We start from the raw sequence: 12028 nt of genomic DNA, 5'->3' as shown, positions 1-12028 counted from the left end.
GCTCACTCGCGCGCGCAGAGACGCGGGCCCGCCGCCCGGGGCCGCCCCCCGCCCCGCCGACAGCCACCCGCGTCCCCTGGCCGAGCCGCTCGCGCCCCGAGACGTCTTCATCGCTGTCAAGACCACCAAAAAGTTCCACCGCGCGCGCCTCGACCTGCTGCTGGAGACCTGGATCTCGCGCCACAAGGAGATGGTGAGCCCCCGGCGGCCTGGAAGGACGGGCGGGCGGGGCGGGGCCCCACCGTCTGGTCCAGTTGGTGGCAGCGTCCCATGGGAGCCAGGCTGCATCCCCATCCAGCCACTAGGGCCATCTGGGGGCGGCGACGCCAATGCACCCCGTTGCAGCCAGTTTGCCTGCTGGGACCAATTTCCCGTTACAGTTGTGTGACCGTCCCCGGGGCCTCGCCCCCTGTCCAGCTCCAGAGTCCTGGATGGCTGTAGGACCCTACACCAGTCTCTAGTGCTTGGGGTTGGTGCCCTGTGATACTTCTCACCTCCAAACGTTGGAGCGCACGCATAGGGCATTACGCCTTCAAACTTCCCCAAGCAGATTCTGTTCAGATCTACCCTCAGCTCAGACCCCTTCCTGGGGAGAAAGGCTCTTCCTTTAGAGAAGTGAGGGGTTCTGACCCCTGGGCCTTTTCCTCATCATCACGTTAAGGTGCGGGGAGGGAAGTCATTGCTGGTTGGTGGGTCCTGGGGAGTACATCTCAAAGAACCCCGGGTTTGGGGTCTGTGTGGGGACCCTCCCCGCACAGTGCAGGAGTCTCTGAGGCCTGCAACCTTGGGCACAACCCACTTCAGTTGGGCATCAGCTTCTTACACACACATAATTAAGACACACCCCACTTTGAAAATTTCCCTCGAGGCCACAGCAGGACGGTTGGGCTGGGGCGGGATGGGGACAGAGTGTGGGGCTTGCAGTTGGGGAGTGGAGGGGGGCATCTCTGGGCTGGGAGACGCAGAGGCATTTGCTGTGAGGATGGGGGCTCAGGGAAGACCCCGCACGCGTTCCTCTCTGCTCAAACCCGGGAGACTCAGGGCCTTCTGGCCTGGCACTGCCCTGTTTTGGGGCACTGTGGGTGGGTGGGAGCAGGGCTTGGTGAGGTCATGAGGGGAATGGGGGAGGGGCAGGGTCCTCTCTGGTCCCGGTGTGGGGAAGGGGCCCTGGGAACCCCATGGCAGCCTCCTGGGAACACAGCGTCCCATTCCCAGGGGCTCAGCGGGCTGGCGGGAGGGGGTGGCGGGGGCCGTGGGTTTTGTTTGGCCGCCGGGCCGTTAGGATTCCCAGCGCCGGGCGGCTCTCACGCCGGCCCCTTGGGCAAGGTAACAAAGCCCCTTTCTCCAGCGAGAAAGGCGTCGGGCCCCTTGTATGCAGCTACGCGCTCCGTGGGAACCGCTGCTGGCGTGCTGGCCACTCAGGTTGCCTGGCGATGAGGGGGCCAGCGCCCCCCGCCCCCGCCAGCATCTCTTCCTGACAGTCCTTTTGGGGCACCATCCCTGAGCCTGGCCCCCCACCCCCAGCACTCAAGCCTTCCTGCTATGTGACCTTGGGCATCCTTCAGCCCCACTCTGGGCTGCCACCAGCTCTGAGCACCTCCCATCTTGGAATTTGGGACCTTTCTTCAGCGGAGGGGATGTGGTCAGAGGGTCTCAGTTTTCAGTCCCAGCTGGGCTGTGTGATCCTGAGTAAGACCTGGAGCCTCTCAGACCCTCACTCTCATCTCTGAAATGGGGGAACATGGTCCTTCCAGGAGCATGTTGTAAGAGACTGGCAAAGCCTGCAGGCATGGGGTGAACCTGGCGGGCACTCAGGGTCGAGGGGGGGGCATCACTCCCTTGAGCCCTGAGGTCCCTATTGGAGGGTCACCCCACCAGCGGAAAGGTTGAATCTGCCCTCAGCATCAGTTCACCAGCACACAGCCAGCAAAGCCCCCCTTGTGGTGGGTGATGGGCAGGGGTCCTGGAAACCCACAGAAGAGGGCCCCCCTCTCCTAGCCCTGCACGGAGTGACTCACACGCGGTCTGATGGGGGAGATAGAAAGATGCCAGGGCTGTGTGGGGGGAAAACCCCGAGACGCTGTGTGAGGCAACAGTGGGCATCTGACCCACATGCTGGGGGAAGGGAGGGAGGGAAGGAAGGAAGACTTCCTGGAGGAGGCGCCATTTGAGCTAGACTGAGTAAAAAAGTGCCCAGAAAGGGCACTCCATCCGGGCATGGTGATGACCACAGCGTGGGGGTTGTGCAGGAAACTTCTAGCAACTGGAGTGGTGGCTGGGGGGAGGGTCGGTTGGTCAGCAGGGGCCACGGCGAGATGGGCCTGGAGTCCAGGATGAAGAGCCTGGCCTTTGGCCCAGAGGTTCCCCGCCCCTCCCAGGAGCAGCCAGGCTGCCGAGCTGCCACCGCAGCGGCCACAATTGCTGGGGAGAACTTGGCATCCTGTGTTTCTTTGAATCGCGGTTCCAGGAACAATGCCGCTTCCTGTGGGTGTCCCCCGGCCCCCGCCCCCGTCCACCCTCATCCACCCGGCTCTTCCTCCTGCAGCCCCGTCTTCATCTGGGAAGTTAGGTGGCACTGGGGGGTCTGGGTCCCTGGAGGGCAGGGACTGGGCTGGTCTAGCACCACCTTGGCCCCAGGGTACGACCTCAGGCTGGTGCCTGCACCTCAGTTTCCCCACTTGTGCCTCAGCTGGTAATGGCGCCCCCCTCCCAGGACTGTCAGGGAGAAGGGAGAGGATCTGTCTGTGCACTTTGCTCTCTGCCCAGGGAAACTCTGTTATGCCCATTTTACAGAAAAGGAGACGGGGGCTCTGAGTGGCGGGTGAGGCCCGTAGCCCGGCAGGGCCTTTTCCCTCCCCTCCTGGTGGCTCAGGTGTGGGGAGACAGTTGGCCCGGCACCCCCACACCCCACAGCCCCGCCTTCTCAGATGCTGTTCTAGAGGCCTCCCTGCTCCCCGAGCTGAACAAAGGTGACTTTAATCTCTGTAGCCTTGGGCTGGGTTTTTAGGGCACCACCAAATCTCGGGAGAACAGGCCTCCCTTGATCTCATTAAGAAAGCATTTTCCTTTTAACCCAGCGGCGCAGTGGAGCGTCTGCAGGGGCTGGCCCTCCGCCTCCCACGGCATTCCTGGGCTGAGATGCTGGGGAGGCCAAGGGGCTGGGTGCGAGTCTGTGCGTGCGGCTGCCCTGGGGTGTCTATGGGTGCTGCAGGAGGGGTGCACGCATGGAGAGGCGGAGACCCAGCCAGCCACCCCCTTAGCTCTGGGCCTCACCCGAGTGAGCATGTGCCCTGGGCTGGGTCAGGCTGGACAAGGATCTGAGACCACCAAGGTGTTCCAGGGCCTCTGCGGGACCTGTGTGTACAGGGAAGGAAACTGAGGCTGGGTGGGCGTGGGGGGGTTGTCTCTTGGTCAGAGCATTGCCCGTACGCCCTGGGTTTTGCACTCAGCCATGCCAGGGTGCGCCGGGCGGCACGCGCTGGGCGGGCCGGGCAGAGGAAGGAACATTCCTCCCCGTGTGCTGGCAGGCCCAGGCGGGCACTGGCGACTCCTGGCCCCGCCCTGGCGGCCCCCTCCTCTTCCGCAGAGTGCTCCTGGCAGGGGGCGGCCGCGTGCTGGCACAGGTGGGCTGTGGCCTTGGGCAAGCCTGGGTTTCCTTGCCTGAGCAGTGGGAGGGGTGCTGGGCTGCATGGGTACTGGGGGCCCCTGACCTGGGGGCTGGGGACACCTGAGGTTTCCTGCCACAACCCTGCTGACCGTCGGCAACTTTGCAGAACTTCAGGGCTGCTTTGGCTCAGAGTGGGTAACTTGTCCTGCAGGTCATCCAGGACAGGGGTGCTGGCCCAAAGGGCAGCTGGGGGTGGGGGCTGCAGTGCTGGTGGCTGCACCCTACCCGCGGGACCTCGTGCCCAGCTCGGCCCGGTTAACCAGGCCAGCTGTATGGTAATGGGCGGCGTGGCCACTCTGCTTAACTCGGCCGAGTTAAGGCCGGCCCGGCGCCCCTCGCCCGCCAGCCCAGGACAAAGCTGGCGGACAATGCCTGGTGATTCATCCTCCCTCCGGGCCCTTTGTCCGCCAGGGCTTGGCAGCCGCCCAGCGAAGGCCTTTGTCCCCAACCCCGAGTGATTGAGACTTGGTTTCCCAAAGCCGACCTCCTCCGCCTGTCCCTCCCGCCACCCCGCCTGTCCCCTGCCTTTCCAGCAGTCTCCAAGTGGCAGGCTGGGTGCTGTGTCAATAAGGGTGTGTGCCCCGCCAGGTGCACGGGGCGGGCCGGGAACCGGTTACCTGGCGGGCGGGCGAGGCGCACCACCTGGCTCGTGCCTCACCGCGCCTGGACGACCTTGGGCGCAGCTGTCGAGGTTGGGGAGTGAGGCCCCATCCCCCAGCCCTAGTGAATGCGCGAGTGAATGCTTGAGCCCTGGCCCAGATGGCACTGAGATGGGGCACTTGAGCCCTACTCCGCATGAGTGGGGAAACCAAGGCCCGGAGAAGGGCGGTGTCAGTGTGACAGAGCTGCAGCTGCAGCAACTCCAGGGTGCCCCGTCCGGCCCCCACAGATGGCCCTGGGGTGGGGATGAAGGGCTGGCTGCTGAGGGCTGATTTTCTCCTTCCAGACATTCATCTTCACTGACGGGGAAGATGAGGCCCTGGCCAGGCACACGGGTGAGCCCTGGACTTGGGGCGGGAGGGGGCCCAGGCCTCCATCCAGAGCGGAACCCTCCCCCTCCAGCCTCCTGGCTCCTCTGGGCTGAGAGGTCACCAAGGGCAGGGCGAGGAGGGCAGTTTACTCATGGGGTTTGCTCCACGCCCCGCCCCACCACTCGGGGCCCCCCAATTCTCATGCAAATGAAGCCCATTCAGCCCCCCGGGTCCCTTTGAGCCCAGGCAGCGGCAACAGGTGGCGGGTGCTGGGAAAAAACTGTCTGAATGGGTGGGGGCGGGGCCGCCCTGGAGGGGGCTGGGCTGGGGGAGGGTCCGCAGGCCCGAGCCCCGAGCTAGGGTGGGGGAGGCTAGGGCCGCGCCCAGCTTGAACTAGGGGGCTTTTCTCGAGTCCCTGGGCCCCGCGGCGTCCCCCAGGCCAGCCCCTCTCTGGGAGCCTACTCAGACCTACTCACAGCCGCTCCCCTGTCCACAGGCAATGTGGTCATCACGAACTGCTCGGCCGCCCACAGCCGCCAGGCGCTGTCCTGCAAGATGGCCGTGGAGTATGACCACTTCATCGAGTCTGGCAGGAAGTGAGTGTGGCTCGGGGGGACCCCCATCTCCCTGCCCGAGCCTGGCAGCGCCCGCCCCGGCATGCCCTCCCCCGATGGCCCTGCCTTGCCCTCAGGTGGTTCTGCCACGTGGACGATGACAACTACGTCAACCTGCGGGCCCTGCTGCGGCTGCTGGCCAGCTACCCGCACACGCGGGACATCTACATCGGCAAGCCCAGCCTGGACAGGCCCATCCAGGCCACGGAACGGGTCAGCGAGAACAAGGTGGTGAGTGCCTGCCCTCTCCTACTCCCCCATGCCCACGCAGAGCGCACACCGGAGTGGGGCGGGGGACAGCGAGGGGCAGCAGCGCCCGGGTCTCAGGACACCTTCTCCCTTCTCCCAGCGTCCTGTCCACTTCTGGTTTGCCACGGGCGGCGCTGGCTTCTGTATCAGCCGTGGGCTGGCTCTGAAGATGAGCCCGTGGGCCAGGTGAGTGCCCTGCACAAGTTAGGCCCTCCTCGCCATCGTGGGGCCTGGCTTGGTTCATCTTCCCAGCCGCGGGGAGTCCCCAGCCTCCTGTGTGGCACCGCCCATTTACTGCCTATATTCCACTTCCCTCTGGGTTTCAGAGGGCAGCTGTGTTTATGGCAGCTGCCCCCAAGCCCGACCTGCTCAGAGCACCCCAGGCACCATCTAGCAGGACTCCTTCCTGCACCTAGATTCCGGCCACAGAGAGCCACCAAGCACAGGAGCCGTGCAGGGACTGGGCCCTGGCTGTGGCCAGGGGAGGCGGAGGGAGCTGCAGCTCAGAGCTCTCTCCAGGGCTCCTCTCTGAGTGCAGCGCCTTTGCCTGGTGGGGCCTCCCCAGCTCCCAGCAGATGGCTCCCGCCTCTGCTCACCGGTCTGGGCCCATCCCTCCCACAGCGGGGGCCACTTCATGAACACTGCCGAGCGGATCCGGCTGCCTGATGACTGCACCATTGGCTACATCGTGGAGGCCCTGCTGGGCGTGCCCCTCATCCGCAGCGGCCTCTTCCACTCCCACCTGGAGAACCTGCAGCAGGTGCTCACCTCGGAGCTCCACGAGCAGGTGCACCATCCCCCGGGCCCCGCCAGGAAGGGACGCGTGGCTGCCGAGAGGGGCGCAGTGGGGTGGGGCACTGTTCTAAACAGGGAGGCCAGGCAGCACATGACTGTCAGCCAGGGGGGTGTTTCCTGCCATGAGCTGAAAGCTGTTTATGGCAGCTTGTGTCCCTGCCATCTCTTCTCTTCGCTGTGATGCACCTATTGTGTGTATTTTGTTGACGGCTGGCGATGCAGCCAGCCCCAGCTGGTCCCCAGTTTGAGACCTTATTCCTGGGGTGCACAGGGCAGGTGTCCTTCCAGGTCCAAGGGGGGCCAAGGCAGGGCTGTTGCCGCACTCAGAGCTGTGTGGCCAGCCTGGGGCAGGGCCCAGGGATGTCAGGGCCCCTCCCTGCATCACTCCGTCCCCTCCCCACAGGTGACGCTGAGCTACGGTATGTTTGAAAACAAGCGGAATGCCGTCCATGTGAAGGGGCCCTTTTCGGTGGAGGCCGACCCATCTAGGTGAGGAAACCCTGGCCCAGATGGGCTTGCGTGGGGTGGTGTAGGGGCATCAGGGGACCTCGCCAAGCTGCAGCGGGGTCTCTCTAAGCAGCATGACTCTACACAGAGGTGACCCCTCCGGAGTCCTGCTTGCACGGGGTGGGGCCGCCAGTGCTGTGGGACTGCAAATGGGAGCTCAGCACCTTCCTGCCACCCACACAGACCAGCCCCTGCTCTGTTCCCACAGGTTCCGCTCCATCCACTGCCACCTGTACCCGGACACACCCTGGTGTCCCCGCACTGCCATCTTCTAGCAGCCATGGCTGAGACCCAACCCCTGGGCGCCCCTGGTATCCAAAGGGCCCAGTGACCCTGTTGTGCTGCCCTGGGATTCGAGGCTCCCCCAGGGCCGTGCCTGTGCGTGTGTGTATGCGCGTGTGTGTGTACTGTATGCCCACCCGGGTGGCAGGCTGCTGGGCAGTTCTGCTCTGTGGACGGGCAGGCACAAGCGCCACTTATGTGCCTCTACCCCGAGAGCCAGTGGGCTGCAAGGCCTGCTTGGAGGAAGGATTTGTATGTCGGAGGCCACTCTGAGGAGTTTTGGATTTTTTTTTTTTTATTGAGATGGAGTCTCACTCTGTCACCCAGGCTGGAGTGCAGTGGCCGGATCTCAGCTCACTGCAAGCTCCGCCTCCCGGGTTTACGCCATTCTCCTGCCTCAGCTCCCGCCACCACGCCCGGCTAGTTTTTTTTTTTTTTTTTAGTAGAGACGGGGTTTCACCGTGTTACCCAGGATGGTCTCAATCTCCTGACCTCGTGATCTGCCCACCTCAGCCTCCCAAAGTGCTGGGATTACAGGCTTGAGCCACCACGCCCTACCAACTTTTAGATCTTTCTGCAGCTGTGGGGCTCTGGGCTACTTCGCAGGGATGCGTAGATCAGGGCTCCGGGCTACTTTGCAGGGATGCGTAGATCAGGGCTCCAGGCTACTTTGCAGGGATGCGTAGATGCCTTTCTCTTTCCGCCGAGCACAAGCTCTGTGCTGGGGGTACCTGCGCCCTGAAATCCTGACTCCTGTGTCATAGGCCCAAGTCCAACTCACTGAGCCGTGTTCATTGCAGGGGAGGCTGGGTCTGGGGTGCATGACCCAATCCCCTTCCTTCTGGCCTGGGCGCTCTGGCTTTGAGTAACGGTAGCCACCGCCCAGTTCCAGTGGCCCCACAAAGCCCCCAGTGGCTGGCTGTCCAAACAGTGGCTCCCCTTCCAGCTCTTCTGGGTGGGGAGTCTTCCAGGCCCCCTCCGAGGTCTTCCCTTTGCCTCCCCAGGACAGGGTGAGTCAGAGCTCAGCATTTAATCTCCTCTCCAAAGTAGAGAGCAAGTCGCCCACAGTGGGTGTGCCTGTACATATTGTGACAGTATTTTTTTACTGTGCTGTTTTTTGAAAGGGGGTGGGTAAAAAGTAGGGTGTTCTTGTTTTTTGCTTGGGGGGTGGGGGAGGGTCTTATCTTTTCTGTGGATCAGAAAAAACGGAAGCCAAACTCGGGGTCATCTTTGTTGTTAAAGCTGAAGTGGGACTGTCCGGCACTCTGTGTATTTATGCGTTCCAGCATCTGGAACCTTCCGTCCCTGCCCTCCCTCTGCGGAGCTGCCACCTCCCTGTGGGGCCCAGCGTGGCTCACCTGCCCCATGGGGTGTGTTTCTTGTTTTTCTCTTTGCAAAGACATAGCTAGGAACGCGAATGAGAAGGGAAAAGTTCTCAGGGAATTTAAGTGTTGTTGCTATGGTGACGTCCTTTTGCTGTGAATAAAGGTGCTCTTTGCAGCAACCCTGGGGGTCGTGGTCTTGGCTGGAGGTGGGGCCTAAGCCGCAGGGCAGCTGGGGGAGGGGGATCGGGCACACAGGTGGAGGGGAGGCTTGGCCTTGGGTGCACCGCATGGAGCAGGTAGATAGGAAACTCTTAGAGACGACTGTTTTGGAATGAAACCTAGCGTCACAATAGCTGCCTGCTGGTGACTATAGGTGTGGCCCGCCCAGGGTCAGGTGGTCGCTGGAGGGGGGCCCTGTGCTTCCGGGAGGAACAGGTCTAGGATGCTGGGGGCTCTAGGTCCCAGCCAAGAGCGCAACCCCAAGGCTCTGGCCACTGGGGAGCCCAGCCCCTGCAGGAGGGACAGTGACTCCTGTGACCAGGCCTGGGACCTCCTTATCCACCTTCACTCCTGCCACAAGCTCGCAGAGTCCACATCATCGCCTCACTTTGCAGGTGGGGAAACCGAGGCATGGAGCAGCTGAGGTCCAAGGTCCAGTAGCCAGGCTGGTGGGCTGGGGAGGTGCTCACACTCCAAGCCAGGCAGGCCGTGGGTCCAGCCGCCCCGCAGCTGGTAACGCCGCGCCTCCCTCTCCTGTGAGGTGGCCCCAGGCCCGGAGCCTGCTCAGGGGTGGTGGGCGGAGTCCTGGAGAGCAGGAGCAGTGCCAGAGCCCCCCCTGTAACTGGTCCCAGCCCCTGCAGAGATCCAGACCCTTGTTTTCTGAACACAGCAGCTCTGCAGTGCTTTTCCTTCCTCAAATCCAGCCTTTGAGGGTGACCGAGTAGGGGAGGGGTGCCGCAACCTCGGCGGGGATTCCCTCCCCACACCCTCCTGGCAGCCCTAGGGCGACTCACTTCCTCTTCACCGTGAGCCCCCACCCCCTCCCTGGGGCTCGCACCCTTGGCCTGGCACTGCCCTGGCCGTGCCCCCTGCAAGTTCCTGCTCTGGACTGATCCCCTTCCCCAGGGCTCCAGGTCCCCCTCCTGCTGCCTCTGTGTCCCCCATTCTGCTCCAAGGAGACAACACGCTGTGAGAAGTGCCTCTCTTTGGGGGGGGTACCTTGCCCTCCCCCATCGCTGTCCCTTCCAGATGAGTGATGTGCTGAATGAGCCTGCAGAGACCCCTTACTCTAAACCTGGCTGGGGGCTGCCCTGGCCTTGGGGGCGGCTGGCAGGGTTGTGACCCCACCTTGGCGTTGGCCGGTTCTGAGTCAGCAGAGCAGCTGCCCACGGGGTGTGGGTAGTGATGGGGATGGCGGGAGGATGGAGGGCCCTCACCATCACAGCCGGACCCCCGTCTGGGTGGCTGTAATCCTCCCTGAGCACCCACCACGTGCCCACCCACTTCTCACAGGACAGTGCAGGCCCCTTTTCTGAACGAGGAAGCTGAGACTCCGGGGTGGGGCGGGGGGTGTCTTGATGGAACAGGCTGCGGGCAGAGGCTCCTGGCCTCCTTCCTGCCCGGCTGAGTCAGAGGCTTGAGGCCTTCTGCCCTGGCCCCAACGCTGCCCCCGCCTGCAGCTGGCATTGCCTCCCCACAGAGCTGGTGGGGCCCTGGGGTTGGAGGTGTGGCTGGACCCAGGAATCAGAGAGACCCATGAACGCAAATGTGGGGGCCCCGCCGGGGCTTGGGGAGTCCCCATTAATGTTCAAATGTCCCTGTGTGTGGAGCGGAGTGGGAGTGGGGGCTGAGTGAGCCTTGGGGAGAGCAGAGGAGCAAGAAGTGGGATGGGGAGGAAGCCCGGCTCCTCCCGGGGCCTCGACCGCTCCATCTGAGAAATGGGAACAAAGGTAAATGCAGTCCCCAGGTGCTGGAGGTCAGGGGGCGTCTTGGGAGGTGCACAGGCTGGCGCATCTGGGCCCCTTCCTCTTCCAAGTGGAGGGAGGGACATTTCTTTGCCCTCAAAAGGGGAAGCAGGCCCAGCAGTGTCTTAGGGGAATGAGGCAGCCTGACCTCTTCCATCCACCGCCCCCCCACCCCCCAGAAGGTGACTCACCCAGCGGGGGAGGTGAACTCATTTCTCCCCCAGGTACATTCTGGGGACAGCTGTGTCCCACCCACCAGTGGTGCCATCACACCAGATTAGAGGCTGGTCAGAAAGGGGCCTGGCTGGTCCCTGGGGCTCCATGTCCTGCCCAGTCTAGCCTAGCCAGGTCCCCCTTCCCAAACTACTGATCATTTATGAGGCTTTCAAAACAAGTAAAACTGCAACCACAGGGGCTGCTGGGTGCTCAGCCAGGGTGGCAGACCTCAGCCCCCACCCCTGCTTCCGTTCTGCCAGGCGAGTGCCTGGGGAGCCCCAAGGCTGCTTGGGGTCTGGGAGGGGCTGCTAGGGTGGGGCGCCTCCCCGCTCAGTTGAAAGGAACTTCCCTTCCACTGGGGTCATCAGGGCCAACTTCCTGGAAGAGGTACCTCTGATCTGAAGCAGGAAGGCTTTGTCAAGATGGAGTAGGGAGAGGAGGGGCCTTCCAGGTCTCGGCACAGCCTGGGCAAAGTTGCAGAGGTGGGATCCGCTGGGAGGACTGGAAGCCTAGGAGGGAGGACAACTATGGAGTTGGGTCTCATGATGCCCCCTCCCCAATCACAGGCGACTAGGGCTTTCCACAGGCTCAGAGGGGCCAGGGGCCAGGCGTGGTGTGACTACAGCCAGTCTTGCCGCGTGGGCCTGGGGTCAGAGGGAAAGGAGGGGCCAGGGCTAGATCCATCTTCGTGTCTGTCAGACCAGTGGGCAAGTTTGCTGCCTACTGGGCCCATGTACCCACCCAGCCTCAGCCTTCTCAAATATTCTCCGGGGTGACCCCCTGCTTCTGAGCCCAGCCCCACCTTCTGAGCCCAGAATTGGACACGCAAGAAGGCACTTGGGGCCAGGCGTGGTGGCCCACACCTGTAATCCCAGTATTTTGGGAGGCCAAGGCGGAAGGATTGCTTGGGGCCAGGAGTTTGAGACCAGCCTGGGCACCATAGTGAGACCCCATCTCTACAAGAAAATTAAAAATTAGACAAGCAGGTGACTTGTCTTAGCACATACACCTGTAGTCTTAGCTTCTCAGGAACTGAGTGGGGAGGATTGCTTGAGCCCAGGAGTTTGAGGCTGCAGCGAGCCATGATTGCACCACTGCATTCCAGCCTGGGTGACAGAGTGAGATCCTGTCTCTGAATTTTTTTTTTTTTTTTTTTTGAGACAGTCTTGCTTTGTTGCCCAGGCTGGAGTGCAGTGGTGCAATCTCAGCTCACTGCAACCTCTGCCTCCCAGGTTCAAGAGATTCTCCCACTTCAGCCTTCCAAGTAGGTGGGATAAGAGAAGTACGCCACCACACCTGGCGAATTTTTGTGTTTTTAGTCGAGACAGGGTTTTGCCATGTTGCCCAGGCTGGTCTGAAACTCCTGGCCTCAAGTGATCCTCCTGCCTTGACCTCCCAAAGTGCTGGGAGTACAGGCATGAGCCACTGTGCCTGGCCT

General features: G+C 62.7%; 1 protein-coding gene across 1 annotated transcript; it reads left to right on the top strand.

Moving 5' to 3' along the window:
* Positions 1-4: 4 nt before the first annotated feature.
* On the top strand, positions 5-7474 carry LFNG (LFNG O-fucosylpeptide 3-beta-N-acetylglucosaminyltransferase; the record flags this gene model as incomplete). Its single annotated transcript, XM_023188531.1, has 8 exons — positions 5-193; positions 4614-4662; positions 5135-5234; positions 5330-5483; positions 5602-5687; positions 6123-6288; positions 6700-6785; positions 7012-7474. Coding segments are annotated over 8 exons (897 nt in total), but the record flags the coding sequence as incomplete, so codon positions are not given.
* Positions 7475-12028: the final 4554 nt, after the last annotated feature.

The sequence above is a fragment of the Piliocolobus tephrosceles genome, chromosome 8 (genome assembly GCF_002776525.5).
Source record: "Piliocolobus tephrosceles isolate RC106 chromosome 8, ASM277652v3, whole genome shotgun sequence".
NCBI classification, from domain to species: Eukaryota; Metazoa; Chordata; class Mammalia; order Primates; family Cercopithecidae; genus Piliocolobus; species Piliocolobus tephrosceles.
Note: the sequence above shows the minus strand (reverse complement) of the source record. Positions and strands in the feature narration are given on the sequence as shown.